Source organism: Saccoglossus kowalevskii, chromosome 15 (assembly GCF_978046115.1).
Source record: "Saccoglossus kowalevskii chromosome 15, keSacKowa6.1, whole genome shotgun sequence".
NCBI classification, from domain to species: Eukaryota; Metazoa; Hemichordata; class Enteropneusta; family Harrimaniidae; genus Saccoglossus; species Saccoglossus kowalevskii.
Window position 1 is genome coordinate 12,950,484 of NC_140655.1, and position 22,348 is coordinate 12,972,831.

The 22,348-nt window shown below is 36.3% G+C and overlaps 2 protein-coding genes across 3 annotated transcripts; both read left to right on the forward strand.

Moving 5' to 3' along the window:
- The first annotated feature begins 383 nt into the window (after positions 1-383).
- Positions 384-9,141, forward strand: LOC100368634 (nmrA-like family domain-containing protein 1). Of its 2 annotated transcripts, none has more exons than XM_085508296.1 (6): positions 384-471; positions 4,280-4,432; positions 5,194-5,321; positions 6,218-6,458; positions 7,490-7,683; positions 8,925-9,141. In XM_085508296.1, exons 2-6 carry the CDS (start codon positions 4,288-4,290, stop codon positions 9,120-9,122), a joined length of 906 nt encoding a protein of 301 aa, XP_085364422.1. In that variant the 5' UTR covers positions 384-471; positions 4,280-4,287; the 3' UTR covers positions 9,123-9,141. The 2 variants fall into 2 exon arrangements, with proteins under 2 accessions (XP_085364422.1, XP_002736730.2); XM_002736684.4 differs by having other exon boundaries at positions 398-482.
- A 1,339-nt stretch (positions 9,142-10,480) lies between these two features.
- On the forward strand, positions 10,481-20,627 carry LOC100368789 (nmrA-like family domain-containing protein 1). The gene is made up of 6 exons (XM_002736685.4): positions 10,481-10,502; positions 14,293-14,445; positions 15,283-15,410; positions 15,975-16,215; positions 18,598-18,791; positions 20,349-20,627. The coding sequence occupies exons 2-6, from the start codon at positions 14,301-14,303 to the stop codon at positions 20,535-20,537; spliced, it is 897 nt and encodes a 298-aa protein (XP_002736731.2). The 5' UTR covers positions 10,481-10,502; positions 14,293-14,300; the 3' UTR covers positions 20,538-20,627.
- The last annotated feature ends 1,721 nt before the right edge of the window (positions 20,628-22,348 follow it).

Here is a 22,348-nt window from a genome sequence, read left to right on the forward strand (position 1 = left end):
GTTTATAAATATTGGGTTATCTTGGCTGTGTCCTAGTTGTCACAGTTCGTAATAGTCTACGGTTCTACATAAAATGTTTTTCGGCTTGTGTGATGTAAACTGAACAGTAATTGGCCAGGCTCGAAAATCTCTATTTTCAGACTGGGATATACTCATAATTCGGTGAGTTATATCACTATCTGAGGGTGTAACTTCCGGCTTAATTTTTCAGTATATCGAGAACTATTGCTTCTGCTGTAAACTTGTTATTTTCGCGTCAAAACGCACTGATTAAGGGTTTAAATGGTGTATTTGAATATAGTACCACTGTGAACAATTTTACCGTAAACCTGTAATAAATTAAACCGAAAAGGTCACACTACTTCCGCGTTTGACTTTTCTCTGACGCTGAGGGCATAGGAAATCATGGTGGTGATCGTGAACTACCGACGATTGTGCCTTTCAGTTGATAATCAACAGTGACTATTCAAGGTCAGCGGCTGGTAATGTAGACCATCGTTTTATCTGAATTATTCATGAGTACTTTTTTTTTTCATTTTGACAATTGTATGCCGGGTTCCGACAAGATCACAGACATTCAGTGTCGATAGACCCACTCGACTGTATTCGCTGCGCAAGGTTACCCCGATTCATCTGTGATTGAACCGTCAATTAGGCACACGTAGCAGTCGCAATATGTCCGACCACTGCACCTCAATGCACAGCCGTTATTTCCTCGAAAGACCCATGCCCCGGCCGGTTGACCTACTGTGCGATCGACGCTTGCCGGCGACGCATTCATTTGTGTCCACTTATCCTCTCCGTGAATGACCGAGGCTTGACCCTTATGAATAAAATGGTTCCAGAGATTACTTTACCGAAAGCAAATATATGAAATATTGGTCAGATAAACAATTCCACGAACGTATTATTAATTACACTCGTTAGTTGCATGTCTGGTTAGCGGGTTTATTTAAGAGCAGTGACTTTGGCATAACTCGGCGTTTTATGACGTCAATAAATGGACGAAACTGAGAGGCATGTTCGTTTCAGCAACAACGTCTATTAGCGCTCTTGCTACAATCAAATTCCAAATAGACGATGTGACGTAATATGAAAGGGCTATTTTACTTATACAACCAACGAGTAAACGTAGTACCCTAAATTTTTGAAAAATAAAATGGGTCACCTTTGCAGGCGAGGAATTTGTGCCCCAAACAGGAGAATAAAGAGCAAAGGCTCATGGGTGACTGATTATTTGTAAATAACACGCTATGGTCGTCTGCTGCATGCTCGGGTGACGAGTCTCTCGCTTTAAAAATGGTTATTTCCATCCTTTCTTGTGTGTGTCAAATTAGAATGTAACTTAGTACGCAAGTACTACAACATATATACCAGACCTTAGTAGATTTTGAGACAAAACAGTACACGGTAATTGGGATAATAACTATTTTTTTTGCATTTCTATTGTGCATCGTCACATTTGTTTGCACAATTGCATGAAACTTGGCACATGATGTTTGCGTTGATCAATATCTGATAAGAGCTTCCAATTTGCATACCAATGAACTTTTTTAGCTCCGCTGTCGACTTTGTCGAGCGGAGCTTATCATATGAGTGATTGTCCGTCGTCCGTGTCAATGTTTTACTTTTTCGACTTCTTCTTGAAAACTACAAGCCTGAATTCTTTGATACTCAGTGTATATGTACCTTGGGTAGACCTCTCTTAGGTTTGTTCATTTCATGTTGATATCTTCAATTCTCTAATTTTGGTGAATATTTTTGTCATTTTTGGTAAAAAGTGATATTTTCGACTTCTTGTTAAAAACCGCAAGTGCAATTGCTTTGATATTACATATATAGGTACTACATGTGGACCTCTCTCAGATTTGTTCATTTTGTAATGATATCTTTAATTCTCTAATTTTGGTGAATATTTTTGTCATTTTTGGTAAAAAGTGATATTTTCGACTTCTTGTTAAAAACCGCAAGTGCAATTGCTTTGATATTACATATATAGGTACTACATGTGGACCTCTCTCAGATTTGTTCATTTTGTAATGATATCTTTAATTCTCTAATTTTGGTGAATATTTTTGTCATTTTTGGTAAAAAGTGATATTTTCGACTTCTTGTTAAAAACCGCAAGTGCAATTGCTTTGATATTACATATATAGGTACTACATGTGGACCTCTCTCAGATTTGTTCATTTTGTAATGATATCTTTAATTCTCTAATTTTGGTGAATATTTTTGTCATTTTTGGTAAAAAGTGATATTTTCGACTTCTTGTTAAAAACCGCAAGTGCAATTGCTTTGATATTACATATATAGGTACTATATGTGGACCTCTCTCAGAATTGTTCATTTTGTAATGATATCTTTAATTCTCTAATTTTGGTGAATATTTTTATCATTTTTGGTAAAAAGTGATATTTTCGACTTCTTGTTAAAAACCGCAAGTCTAATTGCTTTGATATTACATATATAGGTACTACATGTAGACCTTTCTCAGATTTGTTCATTTCGTGATGATATCTTGGATTCTATAATTTTGGTGAATATTTTTGTCATATTTGGTAAAAAGTGATATTTTCGACTTCTTGTTAAAAACCAAAAGTTCAATTGCTTTGATATTACATATATAGATACTACATATAGAGCTGTCTCAGATTTGTTCATTTCGTGATATCTTCAATTCTCTAATTTTGGTGAATATTTTGGTCATTTTTGGTAGAAAGTGATATTTTCGACTTCTTGTTAAAAACTGTAAGTCTGATTGCTTTGATACTATACATATTGTTCATTTTCTGATGATGTCTTCAGTTCTTTAATTGAAATGTGCATTTCTAACAGCGGAGCTATCTCAGCCGATAGGCTGCTTGTTTATAATTAATTTGTCCATACGTACTAATTACATATTGTTAACTTTTCTCACTGGAATAAAACTGAAGAACATACAAACTGCGTGTGTAGATTAATATGTGATTTTATTTTTCAAATCTATGCTTATAAATTGTCATACTAATTAACTGTGTGCAGATTGCATGTTCTGTATCATAGCAATAGTTTGCCTTGTCCAGAATAAGTATACTGTTAGTTGAATGCCAGTTTGGCATTATTCTGTACACATTATTTAGCTAATTAACTACTTACTGTGTGCTTATAAATATATTTAAACGTGTATTGTTTCTGTAGTTTCATGATTGAATTGATCTTTGCATATTTTAATTAGCTAATTTACGTATTAATTGTTCTTAGTATATACTTTGTATATCCTCGGGCGGACATCCGGGTATTTACATCGCCTGACAGTCATCACGGTGAAACCTAATTTGCATACCAATTACTATTTTCAAATACTATCAATAATGATTCCTAGACCAGAAAGATTGTAATCAACTCTAATTACTTTGGATATTTATCAATTAGTTCAAAAAACGTACACTGGCACTGGCATGACAATCTTGTACAGATTTCTGCTAAAATTACACTATTAAATCCGATGATTCCAATACTAAAATTATGTCATCCCTTGCAAGATGCTGCTCCGTTGATGTAGAGAATTACATATGTGGTCCAAGTCTTGATACACATGATACACAATGTACTAATTGTGCTGAGAAATTTATAGCATTATCTGTGACCGAACGTGTTTATAATGAGACAGAACTTGAATCTCAAACACTTTTTAAAGACACTTTCTGCAAGGTTGCTAGCGCTATGCTTGTATTTCAAAGCAAATATAATTTTATTCGACTTTTTAAAAAAAACGAATTCAGATACCTCCTTGAATTCCAGAAAGATCAAAACAGTTACCCATAATATAATGTACTTTTTTGTAATTGGTGCAAACAATGGGTTTTAAATTTGTTTCGTAGCTTTGGTGATGGTTTAACTCTGACAAGGTCAAGTCAATGTAAATGTACATGGGGTTGACAGGATAAAGGTTAATACTTAAAGCATACGCCATAAAAAGATGGATTTGTTGAAGCAAAGTATTTAGATATACATGTCCTTAAACTGTAATTGCTTTGCTCCATAAATTCCTAGTAAGACGTGTCACTCGAAATAAAACAACGAATGAAGAGGAAATAATACAACAACAACAACAAAACAATCAGTTATTTTTTTTCACGCCGTAGCTGTTGAAATACGATTACCAAGTACCTTCACCTGAGGCGTATGGTTGGGTAATGGGTCTAAGAAAAGTACATGAATTGTACATTGATCTGTGAGATAGACATTATCATTAGCCGGAACTAAACTTCATTTTTTCATTACATGCATCATATTATAGAACACATTATGGCAAAGGTAGTGGCAGTGTTTGGTGCCACAGGCATGCAAGGTGGTTCTGTTGCCAGGGCTCTCCTGAAGAACTCCAACTACAAAGTGCGAGCAATGACCAGAAATCCAGACAGCTCAAAAGCTAGGAAGCTTAAAAAATCAGGTACCGAATTGATTTATGAATGAACGTTGCTCTGCTATACCGTGTGAGTAAAGGAATTAAATTGACCTTGGCTCACATCTGATCAGCGAGAATGTGTAGTTTTAGACAGATATTTTACTATGCCAATTTCAGTTTTCTTTCAATACTGCTGATTTTGTATTGTAGGGCACCACGTCATCTTAAACATTTAAATAAATATAATAAATGTGTTTTTATTTATACACACATACAAAGTAGAACATAAAACATTATAGTCCATAACAGATATATAATGACATAGACTAAATTTGAGCCAAATCTAAAGTTGGTTCACAAGCAGAATCAACTATAGTAGGATCAAAACTTGGTGGTCTGAATCTCGGAGTCTGATTTCCAAGAAAGTACAAAATATCCTTGGATAGCAGCCAAGCAAATACCCCTCTCTGATTAACAAGTCGCCCCGTTTTTGTCAGAAACAATATAGCGTTGTGACTGACGAACATTTCTAAAGAATTGACTAGCTTGATCTGCATAATCCAAGAAGGAATACAACTCATAATAACACATACACGTGTTATTTTTATTCCCATAAAGCTTCGCCTTTTATGTTGGACTCGCTAATACATCAGTATGGTTGACTCTCCCAACATTGATTCGGCTTAGCAATAACACTCTTTACTGTTTGAAATTAAAAATAAAAAATATCTGGTCATGTGTCATAATACACTTTTATGCGTTTACATTTTGGAGAGTTTCACAGTGAAATCCAAACTATATTTCAGGGGCTGAAGTTGTTAAAGCAGATCTGGATGATAAGTCAAGTATTGATGCAGCATTAAAAGGTTGTTATGGTGTATTTGGTGTAACCAACTATTGGGAGTACCTTGATAAATCCAGAGAGATTCAACAGGTATAAACAACTATACACATCACCTAGGCATCTGGGTAAAGTAGTACAAATCATGGTAGAAACAGGTACATGTCATACAATAGATTACATCGACTAACTGTCAGCAAACATAATGCAATTATTCACACTTGCGTCAGGAATGGGTGTAATCAAACAATTCATAAATTACTTATCAGAGATAGGTACGATCCATAGCACACTCAACAAACTGTCAGACTGCATGTAGACACTTCGTACATACATATAACAAAATACATTATCTGTTAAACAGATAGACACCATATAAGGTAATTTCTACACTATGTGTTAATCTGGATTAAAAATTCACACGCAACATTAAAGAGCGACAGTTGTCGCGCTGCGCATGTGCGACAAGTGTGTTGATGAACATATATTTTCCACAATCCAATGCGCTCTTCTTATGGAAATCACGAGTATGAGTTTTTACCTGGGCGCAATTTTCACTAATTACTGTCGGTGACTCCTTCGATACCTTCCAACCACCTACAAAATACCTAATTAAAGCTTGGTAACGTCTCAGTTTGTACTCGTTGATCTGCGCAACAGTCAAAGTCACCATCTTTGTTTATACCCATATATCTCACGCATGCGTGGTGCGACGACTACCGCCCTTTAAGATCATATTGTGTCAGTTTACATCAGATTATTCATTTGTGTACATGTAATTGTGTTGGTTTTTACTGGGTCAGTGAGTGAGTGACGTTTGCAAAACATTTACACGGCAACATAACAGCTAGAAGAAGAGTGCAAGTTTACTGGTGTATTTTTATTCGCATCAATCTTGGCTTTTGGTGTAGTCACTCACGAATAAACTGAGTTGTCCTCACCTGTGGTAAGTATTATAAGTGGATGAAACTTATGTTTGCTTTTTTTAGGGTAGAAACCTTGCAGATGCGGCTAAAAATGCTGGAGTTAAACATGTGGTTTTCAGTGGTCTTGAGAACGTGAAGTTATTGTTTGGTAAGTCATGCCAGCACTTTGATGGTAAATGGGAAATCGAGGAGTACATGGCAGAGATTGGTTTGCCGTATACATCAGTGCGATATAGTGAATATATGGAGAATATTTTGGGTGATTTAAAACCAATCAAAGGACCAGATGGCGTATACTATTTAGGTAAGTCTTTTAATGGCTCTTTATAAATGTTGCGGTCTTTGGGGTCTGTCTTGTCTTGTTTGTTTTTTTTTGTCTTGTTTCATGATTTCAAACTAATGCCTCTCTTCTTTCTTGTCAAGGGTGTTGCAAAAATGTTTGAGGTCGCAATTTTGTAGGTTTAACCAATTCTTCAATTAGAGTGCGGACTAGAAACAGTAATTTTATCTTTGTTAGTATTATCTTACTTGATATTATTTTTATCTCATGATAAATCATTGTTGCCAAAAAAAGACTGAATATTGAATTCTGGGCTGCCAGACAAAAATTGTAAATATTAATATAGAATTGTTTAAAGGGATACAGTCGTTGCGCCGAGTCGTGTTTAGTATGGGTCCAATAACGAAGTGTGCAACACGTGTAAAATGTGCATCGTGACAACTGCAACGCTTCAAAACATGGTTTATTGGGTGTGCCACAATGTAAATATTAATCTTATTGTCTGACTAATTATGGTCGCTCGGTTAGAGCGGTCACTGCCACGGAAATAACTGGTTGTTCTTCTGCACTGTCATGCGTGGGTTGAAAGTCAGCCAATGAGGAGATTTTACTTAATTTGGATGATATGATTTGTAAATAATATCGGCGGTTTATGCTGTATTCGTATGTTCGTCCCATGTAATGTTTTATTCAAACATTAATGCATATTGAAACTTGCTGACATTTTGCGACTTGTGACCTCAAGCATATAATCAGAAGAATTTTCGATTTGTGAATTCCACTGAATCAATCACCCTAAGAAGTATTTTAGAATTTGACAAATTGTAGTGTAGTCTAGTGGTAACAGAGTAGCTGAATCAATTTGTGTGGGTCCCAGTCGTCCAGCGTGCGTTCTGATTTGGTGTACAAACACACGTCGTTGTATAGGTTGCGTGAGCGCAAATGAACCAAGACGGGACATGCCAGTTATAGTTTTACTCACTTATGATCTTGGTTTTCAAGATAGAATGTTAACGACATGGTCACCTCAAAATGTGTATTATTTTAAAATGCAGACATACCAGTGGGAGAACAACCGATACATAGTATAAGTGCAGGGGAAGCAGGAGTCGCCATTGTGTCTGTTTTCGACAATCCGTCTGATTATATCGGTAAAAAGATTGGACTCAGTGGAGATCTGAGTACTTTAACAGAGACAGCAGAAGTCCTCACCAGACACCTTTCACCACTGCAGTTTAAGCCTGGAAATGTAAGTGCCTCGAAAGGTGTCTTATTTTATTTGTGGATTAATGTCAGGCATCAAATATATATTCAAGATTTATTTAAACATGAAATCAATTACTATCTCGAATTACTACCTGAATAGTTATGAATTGTTTAACCAAACAAACAATTGTGTCTAAAGGCCAGTCAATGACCCATGCACTATTCTATTGTTTCAGAGGATCAGTCGTCAATTTCTTGCGTTTATGCCGCGATCAACCATTGCAACAATTTAATAATGTTGAAAATGTACTTCAAATTGTAGCAGTATTGGGAAACAGCACCCTCAAACTCTGTATACCTTGTACATACAATTTGGTGTCATGGGTTTTTGAACGGAACTTCCGTTATATAGTAAATCTATTTTTTTATCTGTGATTTGATTGGTTCCTGCATCATGGGACAAAACGCCTCAGGACGTTGATGACTGGTAACGGTCCCCATATTCTGATTGGTTGATCCATTGTGTTCCTTGGTTACCTCATGTCAATTCAATTGTGCACTAATCACCAAGTGGTTGTTCTATATAGTGAGCAGCAGGGACGGATGTCGGATACTCGATTAGTGTATGCACCTTTACAATGACGTCATTGCCGCATTGCATTGCGGTATATAGAACTAATACATATGTCTAAGCCTGCAGAAATAATAGAGGTGCACACTGTTTTTTCTAGAAAGCAAATTAGAATGTTTTCAAATTATGTCACTTAATCACGTAAATGCAAAATCGGAGTTCTGGCCCGGAGAAATTACTATTCACCAGCATCATCCTTGCTGAGAAGTCGTTGACGCTAACAGCTGTTACATGTAACAGAACAGTTTTGGCTAGGATAAATGCCATGTTCCAAATTGAGTCTTTGCATATCATATCAAATCAATCTGCCCTGAATTTCAATCAGTAAATTTCTTCGAATCGTGGAAATGTACAGTATATTTTGTGTATATTGTTGAATCATATATTCATACTTGGGGTTTGTGACATTTAACATCTGCAGACTGAACATACAACATAATTAACATTCTACTATATTATCTCATATATTCATTATAGATGATTGTTGATTAGTATTATAGGTATTACTAAATTAAAATAAATAACTATTACGATAATTGTAATGCAAATATATTGTGAACTTTAAATGTGTATATTATGGCTTTAATTACAAAATGCTGCTTCTATTAATGTTTTGTTTTCATACGATTCTCCGATGGTTACTTCATTTCCAGATGACATCCGAGCAGTTTGCCAGTTTGGATTTCCCAGGAGCCGCTGATCTTGCAGTCATGTTCGAATTTTATCAATCTGGAAAGATGGTGAGAGACATCGAATTGACCAGGAAGCTCGATCCTAACACTAAAACTTGGGAGCAGTGGGTTGTTGCTAATAGAGACCAACTCATGGCTACATTTAAACGAATAAAATAAGGAGAAGATGTTAATATCACCAATGTATATCTTTAATTCATTGATTTCGTTGAGTCATTGAAGAGACAAAACTTCAAGTGATCAAAAAGAACTTTTAATAAAAATCCAAACTAGTTAGAATACAAATAAACAAATTACATTATTTTCAACTTAAACACTTAAAGCGAAAAACAAAAGCAGTACAAACCATTAAATACGTCAAAAAGCCTATGAACTACAAGTATTTATCAGGGGTTTCCCCGTCACTCCATTACGTCGTTGACATGGTCCATAAGGTCAAACGTAGAAGTCAACGCTGCGTCGATTGAAAGTTATTATTTAGTTCTAATCTGAGAAGAATCAATTACATATATCCGACGTCTTTTCGTGGAACTATCATTTGTCGGCAATGTTATATTGTGCTATATAAGTTACTTCAATGGTGTCCAGGTTAGTTGAATGGGAAAGCTAAAACGATTGCTTTAGTTCCGGGAAGTGTTTAAATATCGAATCGGATTCGAACCCTTTGTGTTTGTATTATGATGTTTTTCATTTGTCGTGTTTTCCACGCCGTAATATGTGACCGCTTCCCCGTTTTATTTTTATTTTGTTAGCGTTATGACATAGTTTCAACCGCGCGGCAACTGCAACGAAATTCGTGACCTTGGCGTAACACCACTGACTATAGTGGCGTTCACGTTTCTATGTTTGGGCCAAACAACAGATCGACGAATGAGGGCGTGATTTTGGCACGAGCCAAGTCAGTGCTAAGTGGGTCCCGGACAACGTGAACGCAACTGCTGTAATCCCTCTGCAAACACAAAGGATTAAAAATGTCGGCAAGTGTCGAGATCCCGTAACGTGAACGTAGTATATATGATTGTTCTGTTTAACATGCTAGAATTTATTACAGTTAATATCATATTGTCACGTGATTTGCTCCACCTTATTGGCAATGTCTTAAATATTTTTTTTGTAATTTGTATATACCAATTCGTATATACCGAGCAAACGACCCCGATTGAAGGGCGTGTATTTTGCTTCTGGAATTGTGCTCGTCCTCGACGATACCGCATGCGAAGAGGTATAAATATGACAGTCAATAAACATATCCGGTCACACGGAACGATGCCCAATGCCGTGAAAAACTCCAAAAAATATCGTCATAATTCAACATTTAAAAACAAAAAAATATCTTGCCTATAATATGGTTAAAGTTGCGTTATTAACAACTCATGGGAACAAGTCCAGGTAACAGAAATGATCTTCGAATCATAGATGCGCGGAAAACAAACACAGAAGACATCGTATGCCAGCTGATTGCACAACCACAATACCCGCGCATGCGCACATACTATTCATTTCTTTGAATATCTTTCTGTCGGCGACTGACAATCAACAGTGAGTATTTAAAATCATCGTAACGTAAACCATCAGAATTTTTCATATATATTCAATAGTATGTATTATTTCGACATGGCTGTTTTTGTTTTCCCAATGGCCAATGCCCCAGCCATTTAACCTACCATGTGATCGTCATATGCCGGCGGCGCATTTATTTGTGTGCCCTTATGCTCCAGTCAATGTCAACCCCGACCCCTTCCACCTCGGGCGATACGGGACAAATGTGGGGCATTAGACAGGGTTTACCGCCAAACTGTGCCCGTGGAGGTGGGGTAATAGCTGTGTTTCGTGTCCCGTCATCGCCAGTACTCTGCTGATAGCAAGCATGGCGGACAGTGGCGATCGGTGGGAGAAATGTGGGGGGGGGGGGTGTTTTGGGTGGGGATTTGCCTATCCATCTTGCCCCAGGAGGTGGGGCATTTCGCAAATTTTGCAACAATAATTTCCAAATCCCCCACTAAACCACTTAGTTGACATTGACTGGAGCATTATTCTGTCGGTGAATGACCGAGGCATGAATGAAAATGTTTCAAAGTATGCCAAATGTGGGTCAGATCACGAGTACTAGTAACCGTGGTCAGATAAACTAATTCCACAATATCTGATTGAACATATAAATGACACTCGTTCGTTACTTGTTTGGTTAGGCTGTTTATTTAGAATCAGTGATTTTAGGCATGACTCGGCGTTTTATAACTGTTTATTTACATAAACAAATGGTTGTACTTGGAAGGCATGTCCGCTTCAGGGTCTATTGTAATCGATGAAACGGAGCAAGAGCAGTGGCGGCGGCACGGAAAAAATCGCCCCTCCAAAATCAAGCTGAAACCATTTGTGTCAGTAAAATTTGCCCCTCAAAATGCAAGAAATTTTTTTAAGGGGGAACATGCGTTCCTGACCCCACTAGTTAAGGTCACGGCTTCGGTGCGAGGTTGGTGAGTAGAGGCCATGCCACCGCCTCTGAGAAGAATGCACATAGCGACAATTCATCTGTATATAATATCGACAACTGTCGGAAGAAACTTGTAATGACCAGTATTTCCACCTTTCGACTCGTGTATATAACATTTGCCGAAAATAAAAATATTTTAATAAGTAAATGGTTAATTAGCGAAACAAGGGTCCAGCACTACAATATTTACGACCGTCTGACGTAACTTTGTCAATATTGTTCACTTTTCAGTCGTGTATATAACGACATAAAACATTTGCCGAAAATAACTATTTTAATCACTTCGTTCGTTAATTACAGATAATTATTTTAATCCGATAACAGGCCAAATATAGACCTCATGAGGCCTTACTCATAGACCTCATTAGATATGCATGTCTCTTATTTCGAGCACTATTGAAGATATAGACATGTAAACATTGCTGTATTGAATACATTCACATATTCGATGTATGGTCATGGGATCTTATTAATGTGCATAACTATAATATCCAAAGAACTATTGAAACTGCACATATCCCAGAGACGGCGGCATGAATTTTGCATGGAGGGGCAAGATCTGCTCATTATCCATCGGGCCGAAGTCGCGACTTTACTAGGGGGTCCAGGGGCATGCTCCCCTTAAAAATTTCGAAATCTAGATCATCTGAAACGCTATTTCCTACATTTTGAGGGCAAATTTTGCTGAAATAAAAGGTTTTAGCTTGATTTTATAGCCCCCCCCCCTCCAACATTTTTTTTCGAGGGGGCGACCCCACCCCTCGTGCCGCCACTGCATCCAACTAATGTTATCTGGGACAAACTGGTCAAAAGATAACCCAAACTATTAAATAACCAGTATATGGTCGTTATACTAAACTGCTGTTTCTAATATGGCCTACTTATTATTAATCAAAACTTTGATGAGCACCTGCTCCTTAAGTTGTCCTGTTCTTTTCGTTTTAAAGGGCGGCAGTCGTCGTGCCGCGACCTGTTCGATATGCGACTCATAGCGACGTATACAACGCGTGTAAAATACATTGTTTATTTACATGAAATTTGAACACGCGCTGCGCGACGACCACCGCGCTTTAAATTTGTACATGTTATATGGGAACTTGTAACATCTGTGTTACATGTCGGGGTTGTAGTCATTTCAGGTAAGTCATGTTCGCTGAATGTCGTAATTGCTGAATCCATTTCATAGATCATTTTACTACATTATTAAGGGCTTCAAATAAGGTTAACAGGTAATACAAATGTAATACTTCAAATTATCATTTAACTTAAGTTTGTGTTGCTTCGGGTCAGTGTTACGAGTATATCTAGAAATTGAAAAGTGCCTGCTTGAAATATACTTTTTATATTGAAATGCAAGGTTGTAGTTGATGGTTTGTGGCCACGGACTTGTAGTCTATATTTGCTTATTATTTAATGGTATTTTGTAAAAAACGGAATTTTTTGAATCACAAGTGACGGTTTGTTGAAAATGTAGCCTGTTAAATCCAATGGTGTGTCTGTATTAAATATGGAGTGGCTGTTTGAAATGATGGGTAGACAGATGACTGGCTAAACACTATATAAAGTGTTGATATAACATATGCCTACCTATCCCAAACTAGAAACAATTTTAAATTAAGTAAAAGTGTTTGATGTTGTTAGATACTTATAGTTGTGTTTTGGTCGGGTTTGATTAAAATTTTAATTTAAACGTCATAGCATTAATTTGATGGGTTCAAACGTGCGTGTGTAAATTTGGGGGTATGCGTAAGTGTATAGGCGCGGCACTCGCACGTGTATGTGTGTTTGTGATGCCCCGTTATTTTCGGCTAATTTTTTATGTCGTTATTTATACACGATTGAAATGTGAATGAACTGGTCAACAAGTCGTGAATATTGATTCTGAATATTGAAACTGATTACAAATTTCCGATTATCTTTAATTACCGAAACGAACCACTTACATTGGCAAATGTTGTATGATGTTTTATACACGACATCACGTTTCATCTGACAGTAGTAATATCCATTTCAACAACAACGTCCATTGCCTTTTAGCGGACTTACTACAATCAATATCCCCATCTACGATGTGAGCTAATGTGAAGAGATGGGCCATTTTACACATACAACCAAAAAGTAAACTGTACTCACAATTTTAGAAAGTTAAGGGGTCACCTGCGTAGGCGCGGGATTTGAGTCAGGAACCTTATTTGTTAACAATGACACGCTACGGTCGTCTGCTGTATGCACTTTTCATAGACACTTTTTGCAAGGTTGTTTTGCATGTATTAAAAACTACTCTATGTTTATATGAACCGAATTTACATACTTCGATCAGTTCGATAAATTTCTAAAACAATTTCAAAACAATTACTCCGAATATAATGTATAGTTTTGTAATCGGTGCCAACAATGCATTCTTAGCTTAAATCAATTACAACCAATATAACAACCATTAAAATTATATTTCGATAATGATTTAATACCTTGATCACACACCATAACGAGATTGGGAGATTTGTTAAACCAAAAATGACAATTTTTAAATATATTTTTCCTCACATTATGATTACTTTGTTTGATAAATAACTTGTAAGATGTCTCGCTGGGAATTAAACAATTAAAAAATGAGTAAATATAAAATAAAACAATCTTTTGGTTTTTTAAAGTGTTAGTGTAATACATTGCATACATTGAAATAAGATCCACAAGAGCCTTCATGTGAGGTGTCTTGCATATAGTTGGGTGGGGAGAGTGTCTGGTCTAGAAAAATTAAATATTTGGAAATACATGAATCAAGCATAGAACTGTACATTGATCCGAGATAAACTTTATTGTTTTCATGTATTATAGAGCACATTATGGCAAAGCTAGTGGCAGTGTTTGGTGCCACAGGCATACAAGGAGGGTCTGTTGCCAGGGCTCTTCTGAAGAATCCAATCTACAAAGTGCGAGCAGTGACCAGAAATCTAGACAGCTCGAAAGCCGAGAAGCTTAAAGAATCAGGTACCCAACTGAGTTATGAGTTGAAGTTTCTCCACTATACCACGCAAGTGAATAAATTAAATTAACATTGACTCACTTCCAAACAGAATAAATGTGTAGTTTTAGCCAGACATTGTTCGTATTGTTGGCAACCAAATTACCTTAAAATGATAAATGTCTATATCTAAAAATATGATAAATGTCTATGCCTATGACAGATGTATATTCCAATAGACTAAATCAGAGACAAATCGAATCCACAATAGTAGGGTCAAAAGTTGGTGGTCTGAATCACGGGGTCCGATTCCCAATGCTGCAGAGAGAAAGTACCAAATGTACTCTTTGGATAGCAGCCATGCAAAATGTAATACCCTCTCTGATTTGTGTTTGGCTTTTGTTCGTATGAATATATACAAGTCATCAGAGCCCATAAAACGCTGAAACAACAGTGTTTTGGGACAGTTTTAGAGTCCATATATATTATTTTCATGAATCTAGTTTGTAGCATTTATCTTTGCAGTCTGTGATTTTGATGGATTGAAATCATTGTTTCGCAATCACCTTGTTTTGTCAGATAACCTTGTAACGGAAGAATAGTTCTAACAATTTTTGCCTTGGAATATACGATCCATATGACATACGTACACGTGTTATTTTTAGTATTCCCATAATGCTTTGCCTGTTATGTTGCACGCACTGATACATCAGTATATTTGACTCACCCAAAACTGATCCAGCTTAGTAACACTGTTTGCAGTTTGAGATTAAAAACTAAAAATATCTGGTCATGTGTCATAATACACTTTTATGCGTGTTTACATTTTGGAGTTTCACAGTGAAATCCAAACTATTTTTCAGGTGCTGAAGTTGTTAAAGCAGATCTGGATGATAAGTCAAGTATTGATGCAGCATTAAAAGGTTGTTATGGTGTATTTGGTGTAACCAACTATTGGGAGTACCTTGACAAATCCAGAGAGATTCAACAGGTATAAACAACTATGCATACCACCTAGGCATCTGAGTAAAGTAGTACAAATCATGACAATGCAATACACAGACTAGCTGTAAGCAAACATAAAGCAATTATTCACACTTTTGTTCGAAATCGGTGTAATCAAACCATTCATCACTTAGATCCTTTTTCAGAGACAGATACATTCCATAATACACTCTGGTAACAAACTGTCAGACTGCCTGTAGAAACTTGGTGCAATCATATAACACAATATATACATATACATCATATAAGGTAATTTCTATACTATGTGTTCATCTGCATTAAAAAGTCGCATGCTACATAAAGATCATATTGTGTCATTTTAGATCATATTATACATTTATGGACATTGTTATTCTGTTTATACGGGGCCAGTAAGTGAGTGGCGTTTTCAAATCTTTTACATTGCAGCATAAAAGCTGGAAGATTTACTGGTGTATTTTTAGTGGTACCACTATTGACTTTTGACGTAGTCACCCACTAATAAACCTAGTGGTCGTCACCCATAGTAGTTACTATATGTTTATGATATTTATATTTGCTTTTTTATTAGGGTAGAAACCTTGCAGATGCAGCAAAAAATGCTGGAGTTAAACATGTGGTTTTCAGTGGTCTTGAGAACGTGAAGTTATTGTTTGGTAAAGCATGCGATCACTTTGATGGGAAATGGGAAATCGAGGAGTACATGGCAGAGATTGGTTTGCCGTATACTTCAGTGCGATATAGTAAATATGTTGAGAATATATTGGGTACATTGAAACCAATCAAAGGACCAGATGGCGTTTACTATTTAGGCAAGTCTTTTAATGGCTCTATATAAATGTTGCGGTCTTTGGGGTATGTCTTGTTGTCTTGTTTCAATTTTGTAGCAGTGTTTGATTGAGGGTAGATTATTTGTTACCTCTTTTCTTAGGGCTTGCAAAAAAGTTTCTTGTCAAATTTGTAGCAAAACTTTTTAAGTAAATTGTAATGGATGTATACACTTTTTGTGGTCTTGGGGGTTTGTTTAATGCGACATTTACCGTTTTATGAGGTAGTCAAACTAATGACTCTTCTTAGGTCTTGAATAACTGGTTTCTTGTCAAATTTTGATTTGATTTGATTGAGGATTGATTTTGTTAGTTTTAATCAATTCGTCAGAGAGTTCTATACATTGGCAAAGTAAGAAAAAAAATACTATACACGATATTTTTGGTGATGCGCATGTTGACTACAAATATATTATTTGTTTTGTTAGCAGTATCTCAGTTGTACGACAACTTAATATAAGTTTAATATTGATTTTTATTTTTATTTCAAAAATCATTTTCATTTACTTTTCCATTTTGGTTTTTTAATCGAATTACATTTAAAATCCCAAATCCATTTCATTTTCAAATCCGTTTTTGTTTTCGAATCTAATTTCATTTTCGTTTTCAAATTCATTTTAGTTTTGAAATCCATTCTCATTTTTTGCTTTCGATTTTATTTTAAATCCATTTTCTTTTTAAAACCATTTTCATTTTTTATCCCGTTGACTTTTATGGTTTGGGCCGACTTACGTGATCTGCCATCAACCAATCGTTGCTAACGGTTACGTAATTGTCTGCGTATACTTGCGTTTGGCTGGGTATACATCTTGTTTGCTGCTGATTTATACATTTATTTGCTAAGTGCCTTTGATTTTCTGTATGCTGGTTGGGATTGTGAGTTGCGGTGTGTAAAGATGCACATAATCAGTTTTTGACGTGCAATAAAATGAGGATAGTGCGGACTGCGTACACTAACGAGTGAGTTAATTGAAAGTCTTGTCTGTTTTTCGTTTCATGCTGCATATTAGTATGAAAACGGACTGGTAATTACTAATAACTCATACTCAATTTACACGGTCGATGCGAGTTACACGCCACCGTACACGGTAGTCCCGGTCGCGATCCCCGTTAATCATTATGTTCCACGTCAAAAACCTGGACACGTGTATCTTTACACAGCGCAATTTACAATACCACCGGGCATACAGAACCTAAACAAAATTTAAGTAGACACTTACCGAATAAATCAAATGTATACACTACAGCAGAAGCAAGTGTACCAGCCCAGCTCGAGTTCTACGCAGAAAAATGACAACCGTCAGCAACGATTGGCTGACCACGTGACTCGGGTCATAGGCCAAATGTCAACGGGTTTAAAAGTGGGAATGGAAACAAAATGAAAATAGTTTTAAAATTAAAATGATTTTGAAAATGAACTTCAAAACAAAATTGGAAACGAAATTAAATTGAACATGGTTTTTAAACGAATATGAAAATGAATTTGAGAACGAAATTTTAAATGAAATTTTAAAACGAAAATAGGTTTAAAAACAAAAACGAGATTTGATTCGAAAACGCATTTGAAAATGAAAATGGTTTTGAAAATAAAATTTGATTCAAGTTTAAAAACGAAAGTGGATATTGATATGAAATTTAATTTAAAAATTAAAATATAAATTAAAATATTTTAAGTCATGAAACGTGATCCACCTCGGTTGCCGTACAGTTGCCATGATTTTTATCTCAAGATAACACATTGTTACAAAAACAGAATATAGAATTCTGGGCTGGCTAATAAATATTGCATATATTAATATAGCATTGTTTAAACACGTGGGTTATTAGGTGTAGCACAATCTATGTATAGTTGGCAGACCATTTAGTTCAAGTACACCAGTCACTGCCACAGAAATAATAAATGGTTTATAATGTCAAATGTGTGGGTAAAAAGTCAACCAATGGAGAGACTTGACTGACATGTTAGACCACATTGATTTGTAAACATATAATAATAACATATTAACGCCTATTAAAACTTGATGATATTTTGTTACCAGTGATCTCAAGCATATTTTGAGAGAATGTTCGATTTTTAAATCCCATTGAATGTTTCCTTCGAGCAAGTTATGCCTGAGATTTTAGAATTCGATAAATCATAATTGTAATGCAATTGCATGAGATTGCCTGAATCGCTGTGTGTGAGTTATTAGCAGTCTCAATCGCCCAGCGTGCATTCCGATTTTGTGTATGTATAGGTTGCATAGAACCCATTAAGAACCACAACGCGGCGTGACAAGTGGCATTATAGTTTCACTCGCTCTTCTTTTTGATTTCACGATAGAATGTTAACAAAAATCTTAAAATGTTTATTATTTTAAAATTCAGGCATACCGGTAAGAGATCAACCAATACATATTATAAGTGCAGGGGAAGCAGGAGTCGCCATTGTGTCTGTGTTTGACAATCCATCTGATTATATCGGTAAAAGGATTGGACTCAGTGGAGATTTCTGTACAGTGGCAGAGATGGCAAAAGTTCTCACCAGACATCTTTCACCACTGCAGTTTAAGCCCGGAAATGTAAGTGCGGCAAGGGTGTCTTTTTATTTGTGGATTAATGTCACGCATGACATTTATACTCTGGATTGATTTACACATCAATCAATTAGTATCTAATTACCACCTGAATAGTTATGTAATGTTTAACCAAGCAAACGATTCCACCATACGTCTACACGGCGTGGCTAATCAAAGCACTACGCACTACTGTCCTGTTTCCGACGATGAGATGCCAATATCTTATGTTTATGCCGTAGTCAGTAATTGTTATTTACAGATTTGTGATAGGTTTAATATTTAGAAAATATACTTCCAATTATAGCAGTATCAAGGAGCAGCACTACCGAACTCGTATCTATAATTGGTGATGGTCGTTCGCTTTTAAACGGACCTTCCAGTACATAGTACAGCTGTGACAATGTTTCCAGTTAAATGTATAGTTTTCCCGCATTCACAAAAAAAATAGCTATTCGAATGGGTGAATTAATATCTCATAATCACATATTGCATATATGTAAGGTCAACTAATGTATTGAATTATTTGTTACACGCTTGCCCGCTGGGAGAGAGGGGGTTGGGGTGCAAATGTTATGCAAATTTTTATCTATTTGTGATTTTGCTTTGTTCCTGCATCATGGCACATCAAGACTCTGGACGTTGGTGACTGATAATGGTCCTAGCATTCTGATTGGTTGATCCATTGTGCGTTGTTCTTTATTCCTTGGTTACCTCATGTCAATTCAATTCTGCTCTTAATCACCAAGTGGTTGTTCTATATAGTGAGTAGCAGGGACGGATGCCAGATACTCGATTAGGGTATGCACCTTCACATTGAAAGTAAGCCTCAAAGACCCGTTTGCATTGTGGTGTATATTTTTGTACGAGAAACTAAGGTTTTAGAGGACGCTCTACCTTCAAATCCGTCACTAGAGCCAATGTACAAGTCTAAGCCGACAGACTGCAAGAAGGTGACATTATTGAAGTATTGAACACTGGTTTACCTAGAACGCAAATTAGAATGTTTTGCAATACGTCACTTAGTCACCTCAATCAAGAATCTGGCATAGAGAAATTACTATTCACCGGCGTCAGTGATGCTAACAGCTGTAACACGTAACATAAGTTTTGGGCTTGGATGTATTCGGTTATAAAACTCACCTGCCATGATAATTCAATCTGTAAATTGCTTTGAAACACGTTCATGTATAATTCATTCATACGTTATTTTTATAGTATATTTTGTGCGTTTTGTGCCCCCCCCCCCGCCCATTATATATTTCAAGAGAGTGTTCAATAATATATTCACACTTGGGCGTTGCAGTATTTAATATTTGCAGACTGAATGTGTATACACACAACAACATAAACATTCCACTGTATTATACCTTGTGTATTCATTATAAGTAATTTTGGAGCATTGCGAAATTAAAATAAATAACTATTACAGTTCGAAATTAAAATAAATAACTATTACAGTTCGAAATTGTAATGCAAATGTATTGTGAACTCTAAATGCGACCGTTTTGCAATAATTCCACATTGCTACTTCTATTAATGCTTTGGTTACTTCATTTCCAGATGACATGTGAGCAGTTTGCCAGTTTGGATTTCCCAGGAGCCGATGATCTTGCAGTCATGTTCGAATTTTATCAATCTGGAAAGATGGTGAGAGACATCGAATTGACCAGGAAGCTCGACCCTAACACTAAAACTTGGGAGCAGTGGGTTGTTGCTAATAGAGACCAACTTATGGCTACATTTAAATAGTAAAATGAGCAGAATATCATGTTACCAATGCGTCACCTTAATTCGAGAAATTTACACCAATAAACTCTTTTTTCAAATCATTGTTCGAAATATGTTGTCTTCTTTGTGTTCTCAGCGTTTTCTGGAATTGGCAGTGAATCCACAGTCGTTTCGTGCACATTTCTAAATGTTTTGTTGATTAACCAATAATTGTTTTTTACATTATATTGCATTTTTTAAATAAAATGTCTGCAAGCAAAGTGGCAACGGGACATCATTGCGTTTTTAGGGGCGAAATTGAAACAGCACTCTAACATCAAGACGCCCAACCAAGTTTGACTTGCAAATGTAAATATGTTTATGACCGACAAAAGAACGTGGGTAAGGCCCGTTTCTGTCATCTTATTCGCCATATGCAGGTCGATAACAACGCTGTGCATTATTGGAAATTATTGTACAGCGGAAGAAACCCATCATCGAACATAAGCATCGCAGTGACTAATTACGTTTTGACGTAATTGTATTTGCAAAGACGGTAAACACGTAGACTATTGGCTTACCTATTTACCAAGTACAATATACTTTACAACAACGGCATGGGTAAACAAATCAAGCGTCATGGCGTCCATTCCATCTACGTTTCTTTATACTAGTATGTTGTTCCAAAATTGCCCAATAAAACAAGTTCCATTGTTCGTGTATTTAAAAAGCAATATTATATTCTTAAATTGCTAATTTGTTGGATTGTACAACTGTATTTGTCAACTACACATGTTTCAAATATCACACAAGAACGTCCATGTGTGTTGTGCTATGTATTACGTAGATTGAATCGGTATAATAAATAACACATTTACATTTAGAAATGTTTATTATTAAAAGTAAAGACAGGTTTCACGGGTTTATTTCCATTTCCCTACTTTTCGTGAAAATGTCAGCTTAACAATGTTATTGTATATAGTTGTGCACCCACCGTATCTGCTTTAATTTGCACAAGAACCAACAACATCATAGAATACGTCTATTGTTTTTTAGTGATCGGCAGCAAACTGCCTACAGTATGTTTTTGACTCCAATAGATAAACGTCACATAGCACCACTAATTTGTACATTCGTACATCCTCAAATCGCTCCCCGTTGTGTTCAATATGAAACTCGTCTCGGCGTACACAGCGCGTGTACAGTACGTTGTTTGTTTATGAGAAATTCGAGCACGCGCTGCGAAATGACTGTTGCGTTTGAAAATGGTGACAACGTGTGTCGTCACTACACGGTGTCTGCGGTGTTTTATGTGCTGTATGCATATATGTTAACATCTAACACACATGTACAGTAAATATACAATGCAAACAAGGTACTACAAAAAATTGGTCTTCTTTCTGTCATAGCCTCAAATGACTCATAAATATGAAGTAAATCACTTTTTATTAGTCCCCGTTCGGACGAAGTCCGAAAACGGAGACTTATAATTCGGTCTCCGTGCGTTTGTGCGTCCGTGCGTCCGTCCGGAGTCATATCTCAGAATTCCTTGGACCGATTCCGTTCATTCTTTCCATGTGCTTAGTACTTTATGTGGGACATGTGCACATGCAGTGGTTTAGCGATTCGATTCAAAATGGCCGACTGGCAGCCATCTTGTTTTTTGAAAATGTTGTATTTTGGACATGCTTTGTCAGTTTTCATTCAAATTTAGTACATAGATCATACATGTTAGGATACATGTCCCCGACCGTCCGTGAGTTCCTGAGTCTGTCCGTGCGTTAGTCTATCCAACATCATATTTCAGAATCCTCTGGACCGATTCCGTTCATTCTTTGCATGTGCCTAGTACA